The sequence below is a fragment of the Onthophagus taurus genome, chromosome 11 (genome assembly GCF_036711975.1).
Source record: "Onthophagus taurus isolate NC chromosome 11, IU_Otau_3.0, whole genome shotgun sequence".
Taxonomy (NCBI): Eukaryota; Metazoa; Arthropoda; class Insecta; order Coleoptera; family Scarabaeidae; genus Onthophagus; species Onthophagus taurus.
In genome coordinates, this window is record NC_091976.1 from 26,510,682 (window position 1) to 26,537,684 (window position 27,003).

At 31.8% G+C, this 27,003-nt stretch overlaps 1 protein-coding gene and 1 long non-coding RNA gene across 4 annotated transcripts in view; both read right to left on the bottom strand.

The window, feature by feature from the left end:
- Window positions 1-1,609: 1,609 nt before the first annotated feature.
- Window positions 1,610-3,305, bottom strand: LOC139431886 (uncharacterized). 2 transcript variants are annotated; one of them, XR_011641922.1, is made up of 3 exons: window positions 3,097-3,305; window positions 2,814-3,029; window positions 1,610-2,667 (listed from the first exon to the last, which is right to left on the bottom strand). It is a non-coding gene; the product is annotated as an uncharacterized lncRNA (long non-coding RNA). The 2 variants fall into 2 exon arrangements; XR_011641921.1 differs by having other exon boundaries at window positions 1,610-2,670.
- A 10,099-nt stretch (window positions 3,306-13,404) lies between these two features.
- Window positions 13,405-27,003, bottom strand: part of LOC111414353 (POU domain protein 2-like) — an 84,059-nt gene continuing 70,460 nt past the window's right edge. Inside the window, exons 4-9 of one of the 2 annotated variants that reach the window (XM_023045671.2) lie at window positions 24,908-24,967; window positions 18,854-18,969; window positions 14,795-15,025; window positions 14,670-14,729; window positions 14,224-14,557; window positions 13,405-14,039 (exon numbers count right to left, since the gene is read on the bottom strand). In XM_023045671.2, the coding sequence (XP_022901439.1) occupies window positions 13,489-14,039; window positions 14,224-14,557; window positions 14,670-14,729; window positions 14,795-15,025; window positions 18,854-18,969; window positions 24,908-24,967 (1,352 nt within the window). In that variant the 3' untranslated portion in view covers window positions 13,405-13,488. The remainder of the gene's footprint in view (window positions 14,040-14,223; window positions 14,558-14,669; window positions 14,730-14,794; window positions 15,026-18,853; window positions 18,970-24,907; window positions 24,968-27,003) is intronic. The other variant, XM_023045672.2, reaches the window with a different exon arrangement.

A 27,003-nucleotide genomic window follows, 5' to 3' on the forward strand; every position in this document is an offset into this window, starting at 1 on the left:
TTATACGTATATATGCAATTTTTATTATAATTCCTCGTGGAAAATATATTGAATACTTCTATATCTTGAGCCAGTGTACCATATGTACATATAAATAGAAAATTCGTGCAAAATAACTTAATATTAAAATAGTATTATTTAAGTGTTTGCCGAACCTATCCTTTGATATCGACTCCTTCCGCTGACAGAATGAGAGTCATTCGGCTTGGGCATACTACATATCAATCCCTTTATTCCACGTGGAAAATAATCATGATGCAGATATACCCACGTCATAGGCATGCTGGAGGGTTTGTAAGCCTCGCTAACGACAATGCCTCCATGAAAGTACTACCTCTCATTGAGAACAGAGCATCATGGTTATTTTCCACGTGGAATAATAGGATTGATATGTAGTATGCGCAAGCTGAATGACTCTCATTCTATCAGCGGGGGAGTCCATATCAAAGGATAGATTAGGCAAACACTTAAATAATACTATTTTAATATCAAATTACTTTGCATGATTATTCTATTTACATATACATATGGAAAACTAGCAGATTCAGATATGGAAGTGTTCAATATACTTTACACATAATTATTCAGCCAGACGCAAGCTTTCGTTTGAGATATAGAACATTAAAATCGGTCAAACCGTTCTTTAGTTATAGCGAATTCAATCAAAATTATTTTTTTTCTAACTAGGGGCCAGACTTCCAGTCGATAGATACGTGGAGTCATTTAAATGGTAGGTTAGGCAAACACTTAAATAATAGTATTTTAATATCAAATTATTTTGCACGAATATTTTAGTTATACGTATACAGTGTGTCCCCGGATAGGTGAAACGACTCTTATAAAAGGTAAAATTTTTTCGATATTAATTGTAATTTTTTGGGGTGTAGCCCTGCTTGATGAAAGACTAATTTTGAACATACTTTCAACTTTTAAAAAACAAGTGAGCCTTGACAGTGAAAGAAAAACTTTTTTTGTAGCAGGTAAAGTACCTTTTCTGTTTACAGTACGTGAAAGTGTTACTAAGAAGTTTTGTTCAGAATGAAAAACTATGGCCATATGCAAATTTTCGAAATGATCGGCCTACTTTGATAAAAATCCATATCAACCATTTTATTTCTAAAAAGACTGCCATGGAAAACCAAAATTGCTTTCCTGTCAATGTTAATCTGCCAAACTGTAATTTAGTAAACTTAAAGTGTTTTTTAAATACAATGTTAACATTAGAGGAAAAAGTTTACGTGATTCAACGTTATGAAACCGGGGAAAAACCGATAAATATGGCTATTGCATTATTTAGTGGAAAATTTTCAAATACTGGAATTAAAAGAAGTACTTGTTGGCGTTTAATCAAAAGATTTCTTACAGCAGGAAGTATTCACTCTAAAAAAAAAAATTATGATGAAACTGATTAACTGTTTTCTTTTGTGGGCGAACACACAATTAATTTTTTGTGAACATTTTAACAACGGTTTGTTTATTTCTCCCGAACAATTTGAATCTCAAAACAAAAAATCTTAGTAAAGTATCTAATCTTATAAAGTGGGCCGATGATTCCGAAAATTTGCATATGGCCATAACTTTTTATTCTGAATAAAATTTCTTAGTAACATTTTACCATACCGTAAACAGAAAAGGTACTTTACCTGACACACAAGAAGTTTTCGCTTCAGTATCAACACTCACTTAAACTTTTAAAACTTGAAAATATGTTTAAAATTAGTCTTTAACTAAGCAGGGCTGAACCCCAAAAGATGACAATTAATATCGAAAAAAATTTACATTTTATAAGAGTCGTTTCACCTATCCGGGGACACACTGTATATACAATTTTTATTATAATTCCTCGTGGAAAATATATTGAATAATTCTATATCTTGAGCCAGTGTACCATATGTACATATAAATAGAAAATTGGTGCAAAATAATTGAATATTAAAATAGTATTATTTAAGTGTTTGCCGAACCTATCCTTTGATATCGACTCCTTCCGCTGACAGAATGAGAGTCATTCGGCTTGCGCATACTACATATCAATCCTATTATTCCACGTGGAAAATAACCATGATGCAGATATACCCACGTCATAGGCATGCTGGAGGGTTTGTAAGCCTCACTAACGACAATGCCTCCATGAAAGTACTAACTCTCATGGAGATCAGAGCATCATGGTTATTTTCCACGTGGTATAATAGGATTGATATGTAGTATGCGCAAGCTGAATGACTCTCATTCTATCAGCGGGGGAGTCCATATCAAAGGATAGGTTAGGCAAACACTTAAATAATACTATTTTAATATCAAATTATTTTGCATGATTATTCTATGTATATGTATATATGGAAAACTAGCAGCTTCAGATATGGAAATAGCCAACGTTCCACATTGGAGCACCAGACTCATACGCGAGTCCATCGAAATAGAGAAGAACGGTACCTTCAACAAGAGAGATGTCGCCGTGCACTTGTCAGCCACTTGGAAAACGGTCCTACACCGTCCCCGATCCGGAACAGCCTTCCTGAGGGAGGGGATTTTGGGCAGACCATAGAGTTTGGGGCACCTGCTTGATTTTTCCTGAGGGATTAAGGTTTTCTTGATCTCGGGGCCTATTGGAGATGCCTCTATTATCGATTTGGTGGTTTCTTTCCAGGTAAGTTGTATGGTTTTTTGCTGCTAAAAAAAATTAAAAGTCGTATAAACGATGAAAATATTTTATTCTATCTTCGAAGATTTCGAACGATTATCGTTCTTCTTCAGGCAGGACTAAGGAACATTCAGATATAACAAAAACTCAGATAAAAAATATATATAATTACCGTCGGTGTAGGAGCATCGAGAGTGAAGAGAGTATTGTTTCAGAGTATTTCTTCAAAAAGATTCCGTTTACGAAAAATTTTAATGTAAAAAAACTTGAAGAGTAAATTGAAAAATCCAAAAAATTAAAATATCGTTTTTCTATTCATCGTAAATCTCGTTTTTCAAAGTATTTAAAAATAAATGTTAAAAATTAACGACAAAACAAATTACCAAACCTGTAGAGAAAGAACCATAATAACTAAATATAAGAAATCAAAAAAGAAAGAAAATTTTTAAACTTACAATTAACACGTTAAAATTTCCTTTAAAATTAAGTAATTTGAGTCAACATGATGAGGGATGAAATTGGACTGAAGGTCATAAGGAACGTTCGCCAGATGATAAAGGTGAAAGAGTGAGGGAAAACGAGTGGGAATAAGAACGTCAACATAAAATCTTTCCATACTAAATTAATTCTTCGCATCATTAAAAATCTGAAACATAAAATTAAAATAGAAAATAAAGAGTCATACATAAAAAAGACATTAACTTTTTTCAAAGAAAATAACATTTTAAAAATTAAGAATAATTTTATCTTTGTTTGTTTATTTATTTATTTATCTTTATCTCTCTAGCTCTTCCAGGGATGCGTTCTTCTTCCGAAAGGTTTTCTTCTTAGAAGAAACAACATATGCTTGTATAAAGCTAGATCTACACGATACGCGAACTGGTTCGCCACTTCATTGAAGTATCTCTAGCCAAGTACCCCTACCTCAAGTACCTCTATCTCTATCTCAAGTACCTCTATCACTACCTCAAGTATCTCTATCTGAAGTACCTCTACCTCAAGTACTATAATAAATGTTTCAATATTTTATTTAGGATGGACTTTAATGGAAATCCTCTACTCTCGGCTCAAGCTCGACCTTTTAATATATTTTGTTTCCGTGCCTTTTAACCCCTTGTCTAATTAATATATTATTTCAAAATATTAATAAAAGATAAAGCTTGTTTACAATTAAAGACCAATAATTTTAGGTTTAATAACTAGTTTTAAATAATAATTATAGATATTTAAAGCAAATAAACTAAAATAAACTCCGCCTGCGACGTTAAGCTCGCCTTTACCAACTTTTTCCGTAGAAACTGGTGGAAACAACCTGTCAGTTATCTCGGGATTTCCCCAAGTACTTAACTTAAAACCAGATAGAACAACTCTTAAAATTGTTCAAAGTATTGAAAAAATTTCTCTAAAAATTAATATTATTTTTTAATGAAAATAAACTGGTAGAAACAACCGGTTTTTACGGAAAACGTATAATGTTTTCATATAATAAAATTTAATTTATTAATTAAAAAAGAAATACTAAACAATTTTTATTATTATACTCTGTTTTTAAACCAGGAGGAGTATTTTAAATTTGTCACCAGATTGACCTTGCACGTGATTGGTTGAATGCGAGGAAGGTTCACACACAGGCAATTTTGAATTTTGATTTTGAATTTGAAGATTAGGTAATTGATAATTCGACAGTTTCGTGTCATTATTGTATATTTTGTGTTCTTAAACCCTTCTTTATTATATTTTGAAATAAATACACTCATAACTTCAATGTGTATGTTTAGTGTTGACGATAACAAACGAAAATAAATACAATAATAAGTAAATAAATAAATAATAATTATTAATTTAAATTTACCGCCAAAATATCTAGAGATATTTTCTGGTGATTCTTCCTAGTGTAAATCTGACTTTCGCGTTTACTCCTCCTGGTTTAAAAACAGAGTATAGTTCTAATGCAAGTGTAAGTTCTAGTTTTAATTGTTATTCAGCGCTAAGTTGTATATTTTTAAGTTTCGGGTTTAGCCCTGTGTCTTCAGACGCTGAATATTAGGTAAGGTTAGTTTTGTTTACAAACATTAATTATACCATGAAGTATTCTTTGGCAATTAGTAATGGCAATTATAGCGTGAAGTTTTCTTTTGTAATGTCAATTATAGCGTGAAGGAATGTTCGGTAAGGTTAGTTTTGTTTACAAACATTAATTATACCATCAAGTATTCTTTGGCAATTAGTAATGGCAATTATAGCGTGAAGTTTTTTTTTGTAATGTCAATTATAGCGTGAAGGAATGTTAGGTAAGGTTAGTTTTGTTTACAAACATTAATTATACCATGAAGTATTCTTTGGCAATTTGTAATGGCAATTATAGCGTGAAGTTTTCTTTTGTAATGTCAATTATAGCGTGAAGGAATGTGAAGTAAGGTTAGTTTTGTTTACAAACATTAATTATACCATGAAGTTTTCTTTGGCAATTAGTAATGGCAATTATAGCGTGAAGTTTTCTTTTGTAATGTCAATTATAGCGTGAAGGAATGTGAGGTAAGGTTAGTTTTGTTTACAAATATTAATTATACCTTGAAGTTTTCTTTGGCAATTCTCTGTTTTTAAACCAGGAGGAGTATTTTAAATTTGTCACCAGATTGATCTTGCACGTGATTGGTTGAATGCGAGGAAGGTTCACACAGAGGCAATTTTGAATTTGAAGGTTAGGTTATTGACAATTCGACAGTTTCGTGTCATTATTGTAAATTTTGTGTTCTTAAACCCTTCTTTATTATATTTTGAATTAAATACACTCATAACTTCAATGTGTATGTTTAGTGTTGACGATAACAAACGAAAATAAATACAATAATAAGTAAATAAATAAATAATAATAATTATTAATTTAAATTTACCGCCAAAATATCTAGTGACATTTTCTGGTGATTTTTCCTAGTGTAAATCTGACTTTCGCGTTTACTCCTCCTGGTTCAAAAACAGAGTATAGTACAAGAAAATATAAGAGGGGGAATATAAATCAAAAATAGTGCTGCCATCTCTTAATCATATCCATTATTATTATAAAATCCACCAGCGCCCCCATAGCGGACAAACCAAAAATAACACTTTACGCGTTACCAATTTTTACGTAGAGGTTAGCAGTCTGGTATAAAATGGTCAATGATACAAGATAGCGAAATGACACTTTTGCATTCAAGAACGAAAGTTTTTTTGCGAGATTTAGCGAGCATCAAAAGACCAAAAGATAATATACAGGATTTCCCGTATCTTCCTTTATAATAACCCCACGGGAAAAGTTAAAGTTATCCGCTATTGTCCAATAGCGATCGACTTTGATTCACCGAAAAAGTTTATTTCTCTTTCCGTGTCGAATCTATTGGTACAAAACGAAAACCGGATTGCTGTAAACGAAAACAAAAGTGGTACAAACGAGTATAAACGATTCTCTATCGACTTCCATCGACCGTTTTGCGATATCTCTATTAATAACGGGGATACACACTTTCAGCGGTATTCTGAAAAATCAAAAAATCGCTGTATTTTGGAACCGGTTGAGATACAAACGAAAACAAAAGTTGTACAAACGGGTACAAATTATTCTCTATCGAATTCCATCGACCGTTTTGCGATATCTTTATTAATAACGGAGATACACACTTTCAGCGGTATTCTGAAAAATCAAAAAATCGCTGTATTTTGGAACCGGTTGAGGTACAAACGAAATCGAAAGTGGTACAAACGAGTAAAAGCGAATCTCTTTCGAACTCCATAGATCGTTTTGTGATATCTCTATTAATAACGGAGATACACACTTTCAACAGTATTCTGAAAAATCAAAAAATCGCTGTATTTTGGAACCGGATGAGGTACCAACGAAATCGAAAGTGGTACAAACGGGTACCAACGATTCACTATTGAATGGTATTAATAAAATTAAAATATCAAAAAGTGGGGTTCGGCAATTTTTCAAAATTTTTTTTATCTTTTTAGGTCCAAATTAATATTTTCATTTTTGCGTTTTTGGGGCTAGACTTTCGGTTGTCCATACTTGTATAAACAACGAGCCGAGTCATTCTTAGGGCTACTTTTCTAGTCTTCTTTTTTTAAAATTTTATATTTTTAGCTGTACCGTTTTAGTGTAATTTGTTTTAAAATGTTCTTTATTTTATGATGATATCTCAATTCGTTCTAGAGATACGATTTTTTTAAAAATTTATGTTTTATGATCCAAAAAATAAGGGATGGTGACAGATTTCGAAAAAAGTGTTCCCCTAATTCTTTTGAGTAGGGTATATATACCTATATAATAAGTATATAGTATATATAAATATATCTCTGTGTGGGTGGGACACAGAGATATTTAGTTTTTAATACAAATGTATAATTTTATACAATGTATAATACAAATAGTGTATTTTTGTTTGCTGATCGAATAGTTGGATTATTCATTTGTTGATTTATTATTTTTCTTGCTCGGTCTGCATTTCGCTGTATTTTTAAGAAGATATAATTTTGTAAAATTAATATCCGTGTAACCAGAGAAACCTCTTTTTGCCTAGTTTAAACGTAAAACACATCTAGAACAATTTGAATCAGCAAAGTTTGAGTTATTTTATATTGTTCTATGTGTTTTAAATCTTTTTGTGTAATTTAAAACCACTGACGCAAGAATTACTGACTGAAACTTCCAAAAACTTTAATTTTAAAAAAGTAAAGTGTCCTTTATAGAGTTGTTCTAGTGAAAATAATAGCTGTTCCAGATTGCTTTAGGTGTAATAAGTATATATTTGTAATATGGAATTGAAAATAGAAAAACTATGGTCACAGCAATCAACTAGACATTTTGGCAGCCAAACCTATTTTTAGTTATAACTTCGTAATGCTGTATACTATAATTTTGATTTTCTAGAACAATAACTAAAACAACTAGAACAACCCAGAACAACAAAGAAAATCAGATTTTTTCAAAAATGGGAGGCTAGTCAAAAAACCCTTTTTTTCGATTTTTTCGCCGAGTTTTTATTTTTTCTATTTTCCGCTTTGGAACAGTGTAGAACAACTCTAGAACAATCTAGAACAACAATGAAAAATTTAAAAATAAAAAAATGGAGGGCTAACTTCCCGCACTCCACAGTAGTAAAAGTTGAACTATCTAAATTTGCAGGTTGAGACCACGAAGTAGTATATTTCTTAGTAGTATACTACTTCGTGGTTGAGACCTATTCGAATAAGCAATTGCCATAGAGATGTAGGAACGGCAGCATTTGCTTAAAATTTTTATTCATGTGATGATCTAGCCATTGCTTTTATTGCTAGCTTTTACTTGTGAAGCAATTGCTTTTCCTAAAAAGCGAAGTGTGTATATTTGCATCTTGGTTATTTATACACAAATATCTAAGTATAGTGCTTTTGACATATCTATGAAGGAAAGCTGTGCTTCCGTACTCTTGAGGAACGGACCAAACTTATGTAATAAAATATCTTCTTTAGGTAGGGGAAAACTCTTTATGAGTGTGTCTAACTGTACCCAACTAATTCCAAGTGTGTCTAAATGTCCCCAATTGGTTCCAAGTATGTCTAAAGCGCATGCGCAACTGATTTCTGTCACCATAATGAGTTTGTAACAGAAAAAAGGTGGATTAAGAAAAAATACAATTGATTACGAATCCATTTCTTTAATGAAAATAATGTACATATTATTGCCTAGACCGCAAAAATTTATATTACACTTCAGAATAGGGTCTTATACATCAGTTTTTTTCTCCGTTATACACTAAAAGTTTTTTTCACGTTATTTATATTTTTTTTTCGTAAAGAGTATAGATTCCCTCCGAATCTAGAAACCGCAAACCTCCTAAATAACGGTTGCCGCTCATTTATACTACACACATATCTCGTATTATAACTACGAAAGTCTCTATGTCCTATGGAAGTTTAAACATTTACTTTGTTAATTTACCGATGACTACTTTTTTTTGTCACTTTTATACAGTCAAAAAATTCTAATATCTAATAATAAATACATAGTAGTGATATGATGGGGGATTGTTTAAAAAACAATATTCGTAGGACCGTATTTAAATATTTTTTTTGTTGATATATACTTCGTGTTTAGATATGTGAATATTTTTTTTTTATTCCCGGGAAATAAGAAAAGTTTAAAATTTAAATCATGTTTATAAAGATAAAATTAAAACACGATTTAAACTTTTTTCTTTTTACTTAAAAACATTTTCGGTTTAAAGTATTTTTTTAAGTATGTTTCGTATATGTGTGTAAAATAAATAAATAAAAATGTTTACAAACAATTTTTTACAACAAAATTTTTTTTCTTTTTACAATAAAAGGAAATGACCCTATTCTATACTTTCTTCTACACATTCTCAGGTCTATAAACATAAATATACATCAGTCTAATAAAAAAGAACAACGTATTTAGTAAAATAATATTAATTAATAAATTGATATCAAGAATTTTCGATAATGGGAAATAATTTTTTTTAAGAATTATTATTTTGAGTTTTAAAATTATTTGTTGTAGTATCAAAAATATGACTAGATGAATATAAAAAAGGTAAAGAAAAGAAACTTGTATAGGATGAGTGTATAAAAAGTAAAAATTTTATGATTTGAAAATTCTATTATCAAAATTATTTCCCATTATAATACAAATTAAATTACAAGTAAATAATAATGTCCTTCTTAATATCGTGCTGTTTTTATAATTAGGAACTTTCTTTTATATCGTTTAACTCTCTCTCTTTCATTCTCATTTCTTTTTGTTTATTTTTTTCTTATACGTTTTTTTGGTCCTCCGCGGTAAAAAAGAACCGTCTAAAAAACATTCGATCACTATTTATAATATTTACACTGAAATACATAAAAACATATAATATTAAATTTTTGTATAATAATAAAAATTCCATGTACGCTAAAATGTTCTATATCTATATCGATATCTAATTTAATAGATAATAGCTACTCGTCTAGGGCGGTATTTCATTTTCGTATTTTAAAAGATTTTCTTTTCTTTTTTTCAAAAATCTTTTCTTTGTGTAAATTTCATTTCATTTACTTTTGGGGTATCTCTATCTACACAGTAAAAGTTATTTTCATTTTTCGAGCGTCGGCGAGCAACAGCCATCCAAAATATATAATTATGAGACCCTGCTTTACAAATGGCTGTTCCGCGCAGAGTCGTACTTAATAATTTTTCGTCGGTATTTATTTATTTTTCTTTATACAGAAGAATATGAAAAAATAATTAAATTAATCGAAATAAAAGAAAAGAAAACAATTTATTTATATAGGATGTTTCAAAAATAATGAAATTATATATATATATATATAATAATCATTATGATTGTTAAGTTAAATTAAGACAATTTTTTTAATATTGACATTTTTGATGGAAACTTTTCATACTGAATTCGATTACAATTGAGGCAAGTTTTCTTTTTATACGAACCTCAAAATAGTGAGAAATGAAATAAATTGAGTGAATAAATAAAACTCCACAGCCTCGATATAATATATCGAAGTAACAAAGTTTTATTTTTGATAGGATAGATTTGGATATGCTTTACAAGCGGTTGTGACAAAAGTTCTTTTTTTTGTTCGAAGTGTTATAAAAGCTTAAAGAAGCTGGTTTAATCACCAGGGCTCCAACTTGATAGAAGATATTTTCGTATGCATGCTCTTCAAAAACACAGAGTTTTTACCATTATTTTGTCTTGGAGGTTATCAGATATTCATGAAAACTGATATAATAGAAGAGATCAAAACTTGAACTTTCAAGTACCTGCAACAGAAATCCTTCATTGCAGATTAATCGAAATTCTCAGACGAATTTGGGGAAGACGTGGTTTCAACACAACTTTATTTCAAACATATAATTCGATGGTATCGTTAGTATTGAAGTCCTAACCTGAATGCAATAGAGTTGTTAGACTTAACTTTGCTGTTCTATGATTTCAATTTAATAATTGGTGTTAAACGATTAGGTCTTAATTGCAATTAGACCATAACAAAATATATTTTGATCTACACAATTTGCTAATAAGTAGAGTATAGTTTTCTGTTGAAATCAAACAATTTAAAGAAGTTCTTACAGCTTGCCAGGCGATCATATTCTAAGTCAATTTTAACTATGTCTTGTTAAAAGTGCAAACAATTTTAATCTGTAGGAAGGACCATCGAGGAAAATGAACTTGATGTTATGTATCTTTGAATGTTGTAATCAAATCAAGCATCTTTGAGCTTTTTATCGATATGGTATCGAAATTATGCCTCAGCCACAAGCGACCTTGACTTAATTACGTCATATCTTCTTGAAAGCTGGCGAGTTTTGTTCGATATGGCATTAAAATAGCATGTCAGCCGCAAGCGATATTAATTAAGCTATCTATTAAATAGTCCAGATTTCAATACCACATCAATGTACTACCCCTAGTTGTACTTCCTTGAAAACAGTGCGATAATGGAATTATACATCATTAAAAACTGTGGAGTTTTGTTCGATATGGCATTAAAATAGCACTTCAGCCGATATTAATTGAGCCATACATCCTTGAAAACAGTCCAGATTTCGATACCATATTGATGTAGTGCCTCGGCCGCAAGCGACCTTGGCTTAATGAAGTTGTGCTTCCTTGAAAACAGTGTAATTTTGATCTTTATTGCATTAAATAGGGCATTGGCCGCAAGCAACCTCGTTTTAATTAAGTCATAAATCATTGAAAAGTTCATCTTTCCATTGAAATAGTATCGATGTAGCGCCTCGGCTTAATGGAATCATCCATCATTAAAAACTGGAGTTTTGTTCGATATGGCATTAAAATAGCACCTCAGCCGATATTAATTGAGCTCATCCTTGAAAACAGTCCAGATTTCGATATCATATCGATGTAGTGCCTCGGCCGCAAGCGACCTTGGCTTAATGAAGTTGTGCGTCCTTGAAAACAGTGTAATTTTGAACTTTATTGCGTTAAATAGGGCATTGGCCGCAAGCAACCTCGTTTTAATTAAGTCATAAATCATTAAAAAGTTCATCTTTCCATTGAAATAGTATCGATGTAGCTCCTCGGCTTAATGGAATCATACATCATTAAAAACTGTGGAGTTTTGTTCGATATGGCATTAAAATAGCACCTCAGCCGATATTAATTGAGCTATACATCCTTGAAAACAGTCCAGATTTCGATACCATATCGATGTAGTGCCTCGGCCGCAAGCGACCTTGGCTTAATGAAGTTATGCCTCTTTGAAAACAGTGTAATTTTGATCTTTATTGCATTAAATAGGGCATTGGGCGCAAGCAACCTAGTCATAAGTCATTGAAAAGTTCATCTTTCCATTGAAATAGTATCGATGTAGCGCCTCGGTCGCAATCAACCTCGGCTTAATGACAACAGACATCATTGAAAAGTTTTTTAGGAATGGCATTAAAATAGCACCTAAGCCGCAAGCGATATTAATTAAGCTATACATCCTTGAAAACAGTTCAGATTTCGATACCACATCAATGTAGTGCCTCAACCGCAAGCGATCTCGGCTTAATGAAGTTGTGCTTCCTTAAAAACAGTGTAATTTTGTATCTTTATGGCATCAAATAAGGCATTGGCCGCAACGAACCTCGTTTTAATTAAGTCATACATCATTGAAAACTCCATCTTTCCATTGAAATGGTATCGATGTAGCGTCTCGGCCTTAAATGACCTTGGTTTCATGAAATGGTTTAATTTTGTATCGATAAGGCATTGAAATATCGTCGCGGCTTAACTAAGTCATACATTCTTGCAAATTCTCAGCTTTATATTGAATTGATGTAGATCCTTAGAAATTATTTAATCTTTTCTAAACAGCTCTGTGTGAATAGCAAAAATGGTTATAAGATTTCTTAGGATTCATGTATCCAATAGAGGTGTTCAAATCAAATAGTAGGGATATTTGGATATCACTACATTGTAATATATTTGGAGGAGTTTCTAAACCATTTCTTAAAGTTGCCATAAAATTTGATGAACCACCAGAACGTATCAGAAATGCTTTAGCGGATATGTAGCATATTTTAAATCTGATATCTTCAATCTTTATCCAAGATATGCTGTCACTTATTCCATTAATATTTAATATTAATAGAAACCCCACAATTCTTGAGTGCACATTGTATGCTCATTATGACAATATAATGGATATCATGGATTTCATTCGCAGTTTAAGTTATACCTAAACCACAAATAGCTTTATCATATAAAGTTCCAATATATAGAAAAAAATGCATAGCTTCAAATAAATGCTACAAATAATCGAACGAGTACAAATAAAGTTAAATTTAAAAACAATTACATTTTGAAACACCCTATATGTTATTGTTTTCTTTTTAAAATTAATTTGAACGATTCCTTTAAAAGTTTAAAGATAGTCGTGTGTAAAAAGACTTTTAAAAACTTGAGGAATTATTTAAAAGAAATAAATAAAAAAAATGTAGTAAATAATAAAACGCAAGGAAACGAATAAATAGTAATAATAATAATAATAAAATTGGCAACAAAAGTCGAGTCCAAGAATATTTACATTAAAATGACAAAAAAATTAAAATTAAACATTAAAAACTGGCGTTTCGGCTTTCATTTTTTTCGTTTAAGTGATAAATAATAATAAATTTATCAAAGTAATAATAAAAAATTAATGGCAACGAAGAGTGTCTCTTATGATTAATCTTTTTTTTTGTAAAAAGATTTTATTATCTTTCCTCAACTTTTCTCGGTTATATTGCACAACACATTTTAAAGTTCAAGTCGAATTTTTTAGTCCATGTAATGATCCGCAAAAAAATTCGCGTGTGGTCATTCTTGTTTCACCATAACATTCGGATTAAAGTTGTGCGCAGAAGAAGTCACCAACGATAAAGGACTCGTCGATAATGAATTAGCTATAGCATACATTGCCCCGTTTGAGTTAGCCACCGAACAAGGAGATCCCATAGCTGCTGCTGGTGGGTTAATTCTTTTCTCTTTTTGTCTTCGATTACAAAACCACACCCTTACCACCTCTTTTTCCATACATAAACTATCAGCTAATAAAGCAATCTCTTCGGATGTAGGTTTTGGGTTACTAACAAAAGCTTTTTCTAAAGCAACTCGTACACTCGTTTCTATCGACGTTCGCTTCTTACGTCTCCTTCCGATCGCTTCCGGCGTTGTCATTGCACTACTTAAAGCGGTCGGATTTGCTAATGTACTGTCCGCATCCTCTAGCCATTTTTGGAGGAGAGGTTTTAGTTTGCACATGTTTTTAAAACTTAAATTTAGAGCTTCGAAACGAGAAATTGTTGTTTGGGAGAAATCGTTTCCGTAAAGTTTTCCCATTGCTAAACCAACATCTCCTTGGGTGAATCCTAAAAAGATTAAAACAAAAAAAATTACTTTTCATTTTAAAATTAAAGGTCAAGAATTTTTTTTGCAACGCGTTATAAATCATGAAGTGACAGATTGATAATTTAGTACTTCAAAGAATAGATTGGGATCAAGAACTATCAAGAAAAAATTATCTTATGGCGCCTAATAGAAATTTATATTTACCTAATTTAATTCTCCTTTGTTTAAATGTTTTTGCAAATTGTTCCAATTCTTCTAAATCAGTCGTTTCCTCAGGAGATGGTTCCAACAATCTTGGTGTTGTTTTGTATTGAGGTGTAAGTGGTGCAGATCCTGGAGTATTTGGTGTTAGGAGACTCGGAGGAATCAGTGAATTATTTGGCGGCGTTGATTGTGTTTGAGGAATCGGGTTATTTGAAGGTATGCTTGTGTTATGTTGATTAGAGTTTTGTTGTTGGTGTTGTTGCATTTGCTGTTGTTGCTGCTGTTGCTGCTGCTGTTGTTGCTGCTTTTGGAGTTGCTGTAATTGTTGGGCGATCTATACAAAAAAAACAAAAAAAATTAAATGTGATGCTAATTTTTGTATTTAACATGCAAAAAGATGAGGAAGAAGAAAAAATTATAAATAAGGAAATAAACACCGAACGCACCTGGATGTTGTGCGTTGGTCTTGTAGGAAGACTAGATCTTGGAAAGTTTTGTAGAAACCCCTTGAAAATGAAGAGAATTGAACATGAAGATGGGAGGATGTTTAAACGAAAAAAAAGATACTTACTTGGTTTTGAAGGAAAAATTGTGGGTTAAGTTGGTTGCCGGCGTGCTGTTGTTGTAACATAGCGAATTGTTGCATTTGAGGGTTTTGAAACAGGTTGCCCAACATTTGTAGGGGATTCCCTAGTAACGGTCCGAGGCCGGTCAGTGCTGCCAACGCGGCTCCTACCCCTTGGTTCGAATTATTCACTTGGGAATTTGGAGATGACCGTGCTGGTTCACTTTCAGTCGTCACCTGTGCGAAAATTATAAACGATTAATTATAAAATATCGTGACCATCGAACCAAAACGGTGGCGCGGCGATAAAAACGCTAAATACAAAGTTTATTTTTTATCTGGACCCGATTATTTTTATTGTTCGATGACGTAATTTGTACCTACGATAAAATAATTAAGTTTAACTTTTTTTTATTTTTATTGAAATAAATATACCTAAGTCGTTTTGTAACTTTTAAACCTTCAAGATTAATTTAAAACCGCAATAACATTATAAAATCATTTTAAAACTTTAATAACGTTCATAATAACGTTGACCAATTAAAGATTTTTGGTAAAAGTTCTTGAAAATATTTATTAGATTCATTTATTAAAACCACCATAATAATATTCATTATATAACTAAATAATTTAAAAAAAAACATTAATATTTCTTGATATCTTTATGATGATCAGGATTGAAGATGTCATGTTATCAAATCCAACCCAACAAGTGTAATGAAACATAGTCATGTTTTTAAACAGTGATTATTAAAGTGTAGTACAATGATTACAGTCGTTGGGTCTCTGAGTAATATCACGTCCTCAACCCTGATCATCGCTCGAGATCTTAATGATTAGGGTTGATGACGTGATGTTACTTGGCAACCTAATACAACGATTTTTATGACAATGTTATGATTGAGTTCTTAAATAGTAATCATTAAAATCGTTGGGTTGGGTTTCTGAGTAACATCATGTCCTCAATCTAGATTTCGAGTGATGATCAGGATTGAGGATGTGATGTTACTTAGTGACTTGACTTAACTTAACGATTTGAATCCAACCCAACGATTTTTATGACAATGTTATGACTGAATTCTTAAATAGTAATCATTAAAATCGTTGGGTTAGGTTGGGTCACTAAGTAACATCACGTCCTCAATCCTGATCATCACTCAAGATCTTGATGATCAGGGTTGATGACGTGATGTTACTTAGTGACCCAACCCAACGATTTTAATGTATAGTTTTATTATGATTTCGAGAGATGATCAGGATTGAAGACGTCATATTATCCAATCCAACTCAACGAGTGTTAGGACAATGTTATGAAATGTTATTACTGAGTTCTTAAATAGTGATTATTAAAGTCGTTGGGTTGGGTTGGGTCACTGAGTAACATCACGTCCTCAATCCTGATCATCACTCAAGATCTTGATGATCAGGGTTGATGACGTGATGTTACTTAGTGACCCAACCCAACGATTTTAATGTATAGTTTAATCACGATTTCGGGAGATGATCAGGATTGAAGACGTCATGTTACCCAATCCAACCCAACGATTTTTATGACAATGTTATAACTGAGTTTTTAAATAGTGATCATTAAGCGCCCTTCACACGATCAATATATATTGTCAATATCAGAGTATTGACAATATTATTGAACGTGTGAGTAGAAAGATTGACATATTGTCAATATTGATGGCATGGTTTGACGAAAACGAAAATATTTGATATTCATTCAACAAATTCATTTGAGAAAACGTGTCTCCCTTTAGAAGCCATTCCCTAGCCTATATTCTCTTTTGCTTCCAGCGTTTTATTGTTAAAGCTAAAATAATAGCTAAACAAGCTTTTTGACGATATGACATCTTTGACCGCCAACGCAAAACTAAGTAAATTGTCAATAAATATTGATAGTCTGAGGCAATTACAGTTTGTCAACATTTATTGCATATGTATATTGACAATATATATTGATCGTGTGAAGGGTGCTTTAAAATCGTTGAATTGGATAACATCACGTCGTCAATCCTGATCATTACTCGAGATTTTGATGATCAAGGTTGATAACGTGATGTTATTTAGTAACCCAACCCAACGATTTTAATGTGTAGTTTAATCACGATTTCGAGAAATGACCAGGATTAAAGGCATCATGTTACCCAATCCAACCCAACTATTTTTATGGCAATGTTATGACTGAGTTCTGAAATAGCAATCATTAAAATCATTAGGTTGGGTTGGGTTCCTGAGTAACATCACGTTCTCAATCCTGATCATCACTCGAGATTTTGATGATCAGGGTTGATAACGTGATGTTACTTGGTAACCAAACACAACGATTTTAATCTATAATTTAATCACGATTTCGAGAGATGGTCAGGATTGAAGACGTCATGTTACCCAATCCAACCCAACGATTTTTATGACAATATTATGACTGAGTTCTTAAGTAGTGATCATTAATGTCGTTGGGTTGGGTCTCTGAATAATATCACGTTCTCAATCCTGATCATCACTCGAGATCTTGTTGATCAGGGTTGATGACGTGCTGTTACTTAATGACCCAACCCAACGATTTCAATTTATAGTTTAATCAACCCTGTTTAATCCCTGTTTAATCAACGATTTGTGACAATGTTATGACTGAGTTCTTAAATAGTGATCATTAAAGTCGTTGGGTTGGGTTGGGTTTCTGAGTAACATCACGGCCTCAATCCTGATCATCAAGATCTCGAGTGATGATCAGGGACATGATGTTACTCAGAAACCCAACCCAACCCAACGACTTCATTGAATACTATTTAAGAACTCAGTCATAAAAATCGTTGAGTTGGATTGGGTAACATGACGTCTTCAATTATGATCATCACTTGAGATCTTGATGATCAGGATTAATGACGTGATGTTACTTAGTAACCCAACCTAACGATTTTAATCTATAAATTAATCACAATTTCCAAAGATGATCAGATAAAATAATTAAGTTTAACTTTTTTTATTTTTATTGAAACAAATATTCCTAAATAAAATCCAAAACAAATGTTTTACAACAGGCTTTATTTTAAATATTAGATCAACCTGACACTTTAAAATGCCACGTTAATACAGGAACCACGTTAAACCACTTAACCTATATATTTTAACGGGGTTCCTGCATTTTCTTCGTGGCATTTTAAAATTTACATATTTTCTGCTAGCAGCAACATTGTTTCATGTTAAATTTCCTCGTATATCACTTTTATATTTAACGATACCTCCGATGATGGTCCAATAGTGACCGAAACATGTCAGGTTGATCTAATATTTAAAATAAAATCAGTTGTAAAACATTTCTTTTGGATTTTATTTATTCGTCACACTGGTTAAAATTATGGATCCACATATTCAACAAAATATACCTAAGTCATTTTGTAATTTTTAAACCTTCAAGATTTTAAAACTTTAATAACATTAATAATAACGTTGTTATAAATTAAAGATTTTTAGAAAATTTCTTGAAATTATTTATTAGATTAATTTATTAAGAATTAATATTTCTTGTTATCTTTAAATAAAATCGCTTTTGTTAATTATAAATTAGTTTCAATTAATAATTACAATTGTAATTATTACCGATTAATCAATTCTTTTTTGTTTAAAATGGTAAATTTATTTAATTACAAGTAATAGTATAAATATCGTTTAAATTGATCTTTTCGAACTTAATAAATCATGTAAATGGCGTGATGTGGGCGTGATCGCGCTTGTTTCTTGTCGTGTTCTCGGCTAACAAACAGGATTAAATCTGAACTGAAGGAAAACACGATAGAAAGAGAAACGCAGGGGTGGTGTAGTCCCCGAAGAATTTAAACATTTTAACTTCTTGAAGGGGGTTCAACTGATTTCCGCCCAGTTTGGGATTAAAACTTTGTGTACAACCCTTAGATTTTTCCGGGTTGTGGAGGAAAACGAATTGGCAACGTTCTTCGTTTGGTAAATATCTCGCGGCGTTTTTCGTTTATTATGTTTGCCGGAAAAATCTCGTGCGTTACATAACAACGTTGAACATCTTTTCTAATAAAATTAGGAACTCACCAAGTTTAATGCTCCATCTCTATCTGAATCCATTGAATCCTCATCGTGCCGATCTGCGGGATGATCACTCGATATACTTTGATCATCTCCACTTAAATCCCCATTAACATCACCATCTAAAAAAGAATGATTAAAAATTAAAATTATTGATTTCAACGAATTTTAATAATTCATTTAATAACGGTTTATTTCCGTTTCAGATAAGATAAGAAATACGGAGTTAACATATTAAGAAGGAAAAGGCTAATTAGGAACTACAAACATAGCGATTTGATTTCCTTTTATTATAATTAAAATTCCAAGAAAATTGGGTAAGTTAACGTTTTATTTTATTATATTCATCTAATTATAAAAATAGTTTTTTAATTCATTAGAAGTGAATTATTAACAAATCTTCCAGTTAAAAGGATCGATGATAAATCAGGTGCTTATAAATCGATTACGTGCGAGAATAACAACATTATTAACGAAGCGATAAATAACTTTCTATTGCGAGTAAATATTTTTGCCGTTGTAATCGAAAATTATAGTGCAAAAAAATCTGGCGTCGAAAGAGTCCCGCCATTTTTGTTTGTTCAAATAATATGTGAAGTGTATTTATTAAGCACGCAATATTTTAAACAATTATTGAGAAATATGCTCGTATAAAGATAAAGATAATGCTTCGGTATCTCATTTATCAATGTCTAATGTACACATGTTTTCCAACACTCTATCAATGTGTTCTAGAAAAAAACTTTATTATTGATTTATATATTTTATTGATACTTTTAAATTTAATAATATTAAAGAAACATTTTCAAATACAATATTAGCCTTCTTGTATTTAACTTGTTATAATCTTATTACAATCATTATTCTTTCTATTTTAAGGTATTCACTAGGAGTTGGTGATTCTAATTTTGTTGATGTAACAGATAGCGTATGAGATGTTAAGACGTGTTCATACCATTAAATATGCTCTAATGACGCTACGCTCCCAGAATAAAATATATTTTAATGGCTACAAAATTCATGCTCATCAACATATAACGTCGGAATTATTTTCTTTTTCCTTTGTTTGTACGGCAATCAATTAAAATTAAAGCATTTATATTATGTTTAATTCTAAAATAAAGTAGCGACATTGAAAATTACATTTGAATGTGTGTGGTAACAAAAGATTTAAGAACACTTTGTGTGTAAAAGTTTTTTAGTTTTATAGGAGAAAAAAAATCTTAAAGAAACCTATTTCGATAATTTGTAGCAATTAAAATAAGTGTTAATTAGGATTTGCTAAAAAATTTAAATTAATACTAATTATGAGATACATTTTTGACGTCTTCAATCTCGATCATCTCTCGAAATATTGATTAAACTATAGATTAAAATCGTTGGGTTGGGTCATTGAGTAACATCACGTCATCAACCCTGATCATCGAGAACTCGAGTAATGATCACGTGATGTTACTCATTGACCCAACCCAACGACCTCTATGGCAATGTTATGAAATGTTATGATTGAGTAGTTAAAGTCGTTGGGTTGGGAAGAGTTACTGAGTAACATCACGTCCTCAATCCTGATCATCACTCAAGATCTTGATGATCAGGGTTGATGACGTGATGTTACTTAGTTACCCAACCCAACCCAACGATTTTAATTCGTTGTTTCATCACGATTTTGAAAAATTATCAGAGTTGAAGACGTCATATTACTCAATCCAACGACTTTTATGAAAATATTATGAGTTTTTAAATAGTGATCATTAAAGTCGATGGGTTGGGTTTGGTCACTGAGTAACATCATGTCCTCAATCCTGATCATCACTCAAGATCTTGATGATCAGGGTTGCTGACGTGATGTTACTCAGTGACCCAATCCAACCCAACGATTTTAATATCTAGTTTAATCACAATTTCGAGAGATGATTAGGATTGAAGACGTCATGTTACTCAAGCCAACTCAAGGACTGTTATGAAATGTTATAACTCAGCTCTTAAATAGTGATCATTAAAGCCGTTGGGTTGGGAAGGGTTACTGAGTAACATCACGTCCTCAATCCTGATCATCACTCAAGATCTTGATGATCAGGGTTGATGACGTGATGTTACTTAGTGACCCAACCCAACGATTTAAATCTATAGTTAAATCACAATTTCGAGAGATGATTAGGATTGAAGACGTCATAGTACTCAATCCAACTCAACGATTGTTATGAAATGTTATGACTGAGTTCTTAAATTAATAGTGATCATTAAAGTCGTTGGGTTGGGTTGAGTCACTAAATAACATCACGTTCTCAATCCTGGTCATCACTCAAGATTTTGATGATTAGGATTGATGACGTGATGGTATTTAGTGACCCAACCCAACCCAACGATTTTAATCTATAGTTTAATCACGATTTCGAGAGATGATTAGGATTGAACACGTCATGGTACTCAATCCAACTCAACGATTATTATGAAATGTTATGACTGAGTTCTTAAATAGTGATCATTAAAGCCGTTGGGTTGGGTTGAGTCACTAAATAACATCACGTTCTCAATCCTGATCATCACTCAAGATTTTGATGATCAGGGTTGATGACGTAATGTTATTTAGTGACTCAACCCAACTCAACGATTTTTATGACAGTGTTATGACTGAGTTCTTAAATATTAATCATTAAAGTCGTTGGGTTGGGTTGAGCCACTGAGTAACATGACGTCCTCAACCCTAATCATCACTAAAGTTCTTGTAAGACCTCAGTGATGATCATTGTAAGACCTCAGTATCATCAAGATTTCGAATTATGAACAAGATTAAATAGATTACATGAAGTAGTAGATACTCCATGTAGAAAGCAAACTCCTAGAAATTTGCAGATCTTCTCATCCAATATTATTGGAGTTATTAATTACCACATCAAAAGTTCCCTGACATCAAAAACTGTGTTTTAAGAAGTTCTCTACTTTACTAAGAAGAAACTTAGTTAGGTTTCGATGAAGTTTCTTGAGTAACATTAAATTTTTAAATCATTTCATGAAGTTTTCTGGCATATATTATTTTCATTGAAGGTTGAACGTTTGATGAATAAAGCTTTTTTGATTTGAATAGATTTCGATGAAGTTTTTTGAGATAAAATAAAATTTTGCAATCAATGTTAATGTTTGAGTGAAGGTTCTTTGCTTGATAAGAAATGTTTAGTTAATACTACTAACTTATCGTTATAATTTCAAATTTATATGAAGTTTCATCAAGCTGATGAGGTTGATGAGTTGAAAATTAAGATTTTTATGGATAATGCTTACTTTCATTGAGATTTCTTAACTTAATAACAAAATTTGGGTAATAATTTGAGGGTTTGATGAAGTTTCTTGTTTTTGCTTAGGATTCAATTAAGTTTTTTGTGATAATAATAAAGTTTCTTTGCTCGATAAGACACTTTTGCGTGGTACCAATAACTTTTTGCTTCATATTAACACCTTGTAGTTATAATTTCAAGTTTTAATCAAGATTCATCAACTTAATTAGATTCCAATGAAGTTTCGTGAGTTAACATTAGATTGTAATGAAATTCTATACATTATATTTGGTTTTGTTGAAGTTTCCTAGCTTCATAATAAACTTTTGTGATAATAATTTTAATTTTGGTGAAGTTTTTTGAATTATTCTAAGATTTTACGCATAAAAATTAGATTTAGGTTTGTTTCAACCTCAATTTAAGCAGTTTCCTTAATCGTTTTATCTCATTTAAACAGTTGTGGAGTTTTTTATGGACATCATAAAGAGGAGAGCGTTTTTCATAGAACGTGAGAAATCAGATGGAGCTTAAGGCTGGTTTTCGATGTTGCAAATCTTAAAGAAGCTAGTTGACTCAATATAGTACACTTCATTCTGCTACATTATCGAACAAAATTCTCCAGCTTGGACTCTTTTCCGTATGGTTTGTTTCTGATTGAATATTCACAGCATATATGTTAACTATTACCAATTCTCTTAATAGTCTTTGAAATTAAGTGCACATAATCTCGTGTTAGAGGATTACAACTGTACCGATTGATAAATTACGTAGAAAACTACTGACAAAACTTATTAAAAAAATGATATCTTTAATAACTTACTAGTGTATTTATTATTTTGATATTTTAAGGAAATAAATCACGTATGAAAAGAGCCAGATGTCCATAATAATCAATTACTAGTTACCCATTCTACCCCATTCTTTATTTTTTTCCTCTCTTTTAACATTACTAAATATTCTCTATATATTCGAAAATATTTCTCACCCTATTTTTGCCACCACCCCCTTTTTTATAAGAATCACTCCCTCAAACGTCGATGTCATCGAGTTAAAGCATAGAGACTCGATGATCGATAGATTTTTTTTATATTATGTTCGAAGGGTGATCGCCATTAATAACTTGGAAAAATTTCGTGAAAACGTATTCGTTTTATGTCGTCCGGGCTCAGGGATAAAGGGTAATTTTCGGGATGAACGGACACGAGGACGACGACGAAAACGCGACGCTGCAGTTCTCGTCTTCAAAATAGGGGCAAAACTGACCGCTGCATCCCTAAAATATCAAAAAGTCAAGTCTGTGTGAAATTCTTAAACGTGGCACATAAGGAGGGCGACGACGTTCTTTCTGAAGGGATGAACGTTATCTACTCGGTGCCGGTTTATCAACTTTTATGCAGGACTTAACGCCTATGTATTGGAAAATTGAGATTTTCCACACGTTTTCTCAATATTTTAGAAAAAAAACTAATATTACAGAATAGAAAAATGAAAATTTATATTGAGGCTTAATAGAATTTTCTGGTTATTAAATTGATTTTTCAGAATGGTGAAAACCCTTCAACCGTTTTCTCGGACGGTCGGAGCAATTTTTTCTATAAGAAATCGTACCCCGATTGAATATCAATTTGGTCAGCGTGCACTCGGCAGCCCCCCTCGAAATTTAAATAGTGCGGATGAGGAATTTTTGCCTCTTTTGAATATGTAAAATAGCGGTCTGATTTTTAAATCGAACGTGATCCGACTTCGTTCAACCCCAAAAATTTCAAGTATCTTGTAAAAAAGTTTACGTTACGTCCAACATCTCAAACAATTTTAAATCACTCTATTTTAATAAGCAATTACGATCATAAAAATTGAATAATAAGCACGGCCCCTCGGTTTAAATTAGAGGGATTCGACGAAAAAGAAATATATAAAGTCACTGTTCTTGTTAATGGTAATTTTATTGTTGTCTTTTTCTTCCTCGCTTCGTCGAAAGACCGCGAGGTCTTTTGTCTTAAAGCAAGGTCGTTTCTCCTACAGGAGACGAATTGTACTTATTTTCAGGTCATTTCGCTGGCCCCAAAGTGAAAGAAAAAGTACCATCATCGCTTCGCGTCCATCCAACAAATTATGGAATCTCGTTTTTTCGACTTGGCGACGACGACATGAATATTTTACTGCTTAGCCCACACACGATTTTAAACGAACCTTTTGGATAATTAAAAAGAATTTTTTTTAACCATTAAACGACCTAAAACGCTGCGATTATTTCCCCTTTTAAAAATCCCTTTCGATTTAGATCACGTGTTTGGATTTAATAACACGTGGCGTAAATAAATTATTTTAAATATAATTTGATATCAATAAAAAATCGTTTTATTTCTTTACATCTCCTTTAAAAAAAACACATCTTTATATTTCTTATTCAAATCCGAAGAACACTTTGAATACGTTTACTCGGCATTCAGTAAAGGTGATAAAAGTAAACTACAACCCCTAAGGGAGGGGTGTGGATTGTGTAAAAGAAGCTGGATAAAAATTTGAATAAACCATAGCTTTCTTAAAAAAAAGTCGAAATCTTTCGTTTTGATTCATATAAAAAGGAGAAAATAAAAAGGGGGTGATGTAAAAGAGGGTTGATGTGACAGTAAAAAAACGATTAACCCTTCATCCAATCGAATTAACGCGTGCGGGGAACTCGTTTTCAAATCATCCTCAAGGGGGTTGGTGAAGATTTTAACCCCCTTTTGTTGGATACACGCGCCATTTTTTTAAATAGTGATTAAGATTTTTTTTTTAAACTTACCATCGTTTGAATGGGGTGTTGAAGGTGTTTTATCCATTCTGTTTAACGGCCGTTGTTCCGCTGAAAATAAAAATAATACTTAATTTCAAATTCAAAATATAATTTTGAATGATTTCTTGGCCCATTTATAATAAAAACTTGGTTTCGTTGGCATAATGTTTTGCGGTTAGTTTTCTTCCTTGTTAACAACCGTAAAACGTCCGTTTAAAGTAACCGAGAAATTTCCATTGGGTTTAAGGGAAACCGCAACATCAGATCACTTTTTCTCTCAACCGCTTTATTTTTTATATAAAATTACAATCCAGTTAATAATAAGTTGTTAAAATATAATAAAATTGAGGTTGTGTAATATAAAGTAAAAAAAAACGTTTTATCCAAAGCATTTCAAAAGATTTAATAGAGAAATTAATTAATTTTTTCTTCTTTATCATCAAAGTTTAAACAACTGTAATTAAATAAAAAATTAATTTATTAAGATTTTTCAATTCAGAATAAGTTTTAAGTGAGTTTTATATTGACTTTGATACCGAATAAAGACTTCGGATGAAACGGACAAAATATTTTTAAGTCTGAAGATGCACGGCTAAACACAAAACTTTCTAGTTCTAGGTCTGGTTTTAGTTCAATAAAAAATATACAACAATCTAACTCTGAATTAATTGTTATCCATTGGTAAATTGTTGCATATTTTTATTCAACGAAAACTAGAACTAACACTAGACCTAAAACTAGAAGCATTCGGGTTTAGCCGTCTAAGAGTTAGTTCTAATGCTAGTGTTCGTTCTAGTTTTTGTAATTATTCGGCGTAGTCAGGAGCTACCTCACAACTATACTACATATGTAATTTAAGAAAAGCCACTATGTTATTTTTTATATGTTCAACCTAACTACTTCTTCCATCTGCACGATATGGAGAATTCTTATAAGAACTAGTTCAAGCTGTTGGTGCATAAAATAAGAAATAAACGACTAGGAGGAACATGCAAGTTAATTCTTGATAGGAGATATGAGAAGTCTACTAAAATCTACGCAATTGAAGCATGGGCATATGATAGATTTGGCAGGCAGACAAATAATCAGTATAAGGATGACAGAATCGATATCAAAGGTGTTTCAGAAACCTAATCAGAACTCTCTCTATTCTATTAACATAAACATGATAGTGAGGAATCCAAACAGTGCTTCCAAAACATAAAACACTATATACAAAGGATATACATAGAAATTATAGGCAATGTCATACAAATCCTAGCATTCTATTAGCTCTAGCCACAACTTCATCAATGTTGATCAAAAAGTAATTAATTATCTAAAATGATACCTAAATTTTAAATAGAGTCGACGCGATGCAGAACTCCAAACCTGTGCTCATAATTGCATTAATGAATTGTTTTAATTCTTATTCGATCTATGCACCTATTCCCAAAATGTAGCAGTTGTCTTAGATTCTATCGTCCTTGGTATAAATATGTTATATCGAGGTTATAAAGTGTATAAACAAATTGGTGAAAATATCAGATAATTCCAAATTAAGTTTTGTACTTCTCAAGCTTATATTTAGGTTCTTTTAAAATTTAGATCTTGATTTGAAGTTAGTGAGGAGAGCTTTACTCGGGTATAATTTACGACTACATTGAGGGTTAGTGAGCTAAGATTGGGTTAAGTCTAATTTGTATGTGGTAGGGTTGGCTTTAGTTTGCATGGATTGGGTTGGGACATGATTGGTTGGACTGCTTGTTGGACTACGGGTTAAAATCATTCATAGAGGCCCAATTACCTAATCAGAAAGTACAAAGTTTTGAGATTTAGTGAAAATTAAAAGAGAATCTAAACATCCAAAAATTATGCATTATGGTGACTATCTTAAATATTGAGAATGCATTTAATTCTGCTCCGTGAGAACTCCCTCAGGGATCTATCGTTCGAAAGATGTGTTAATTTAATAGTCTATGTATGTTTACGACTTGGAATTAGTTATAAGAGGCATATAAAAAGCATGAGAAGAGATGTAGAAGACACAACGAGATATGCAGTAAATCATACAGTGGAAAGCTCCTCAAATGCGAAAATGGCGTTATGTCCTTCCTCTCTCATTT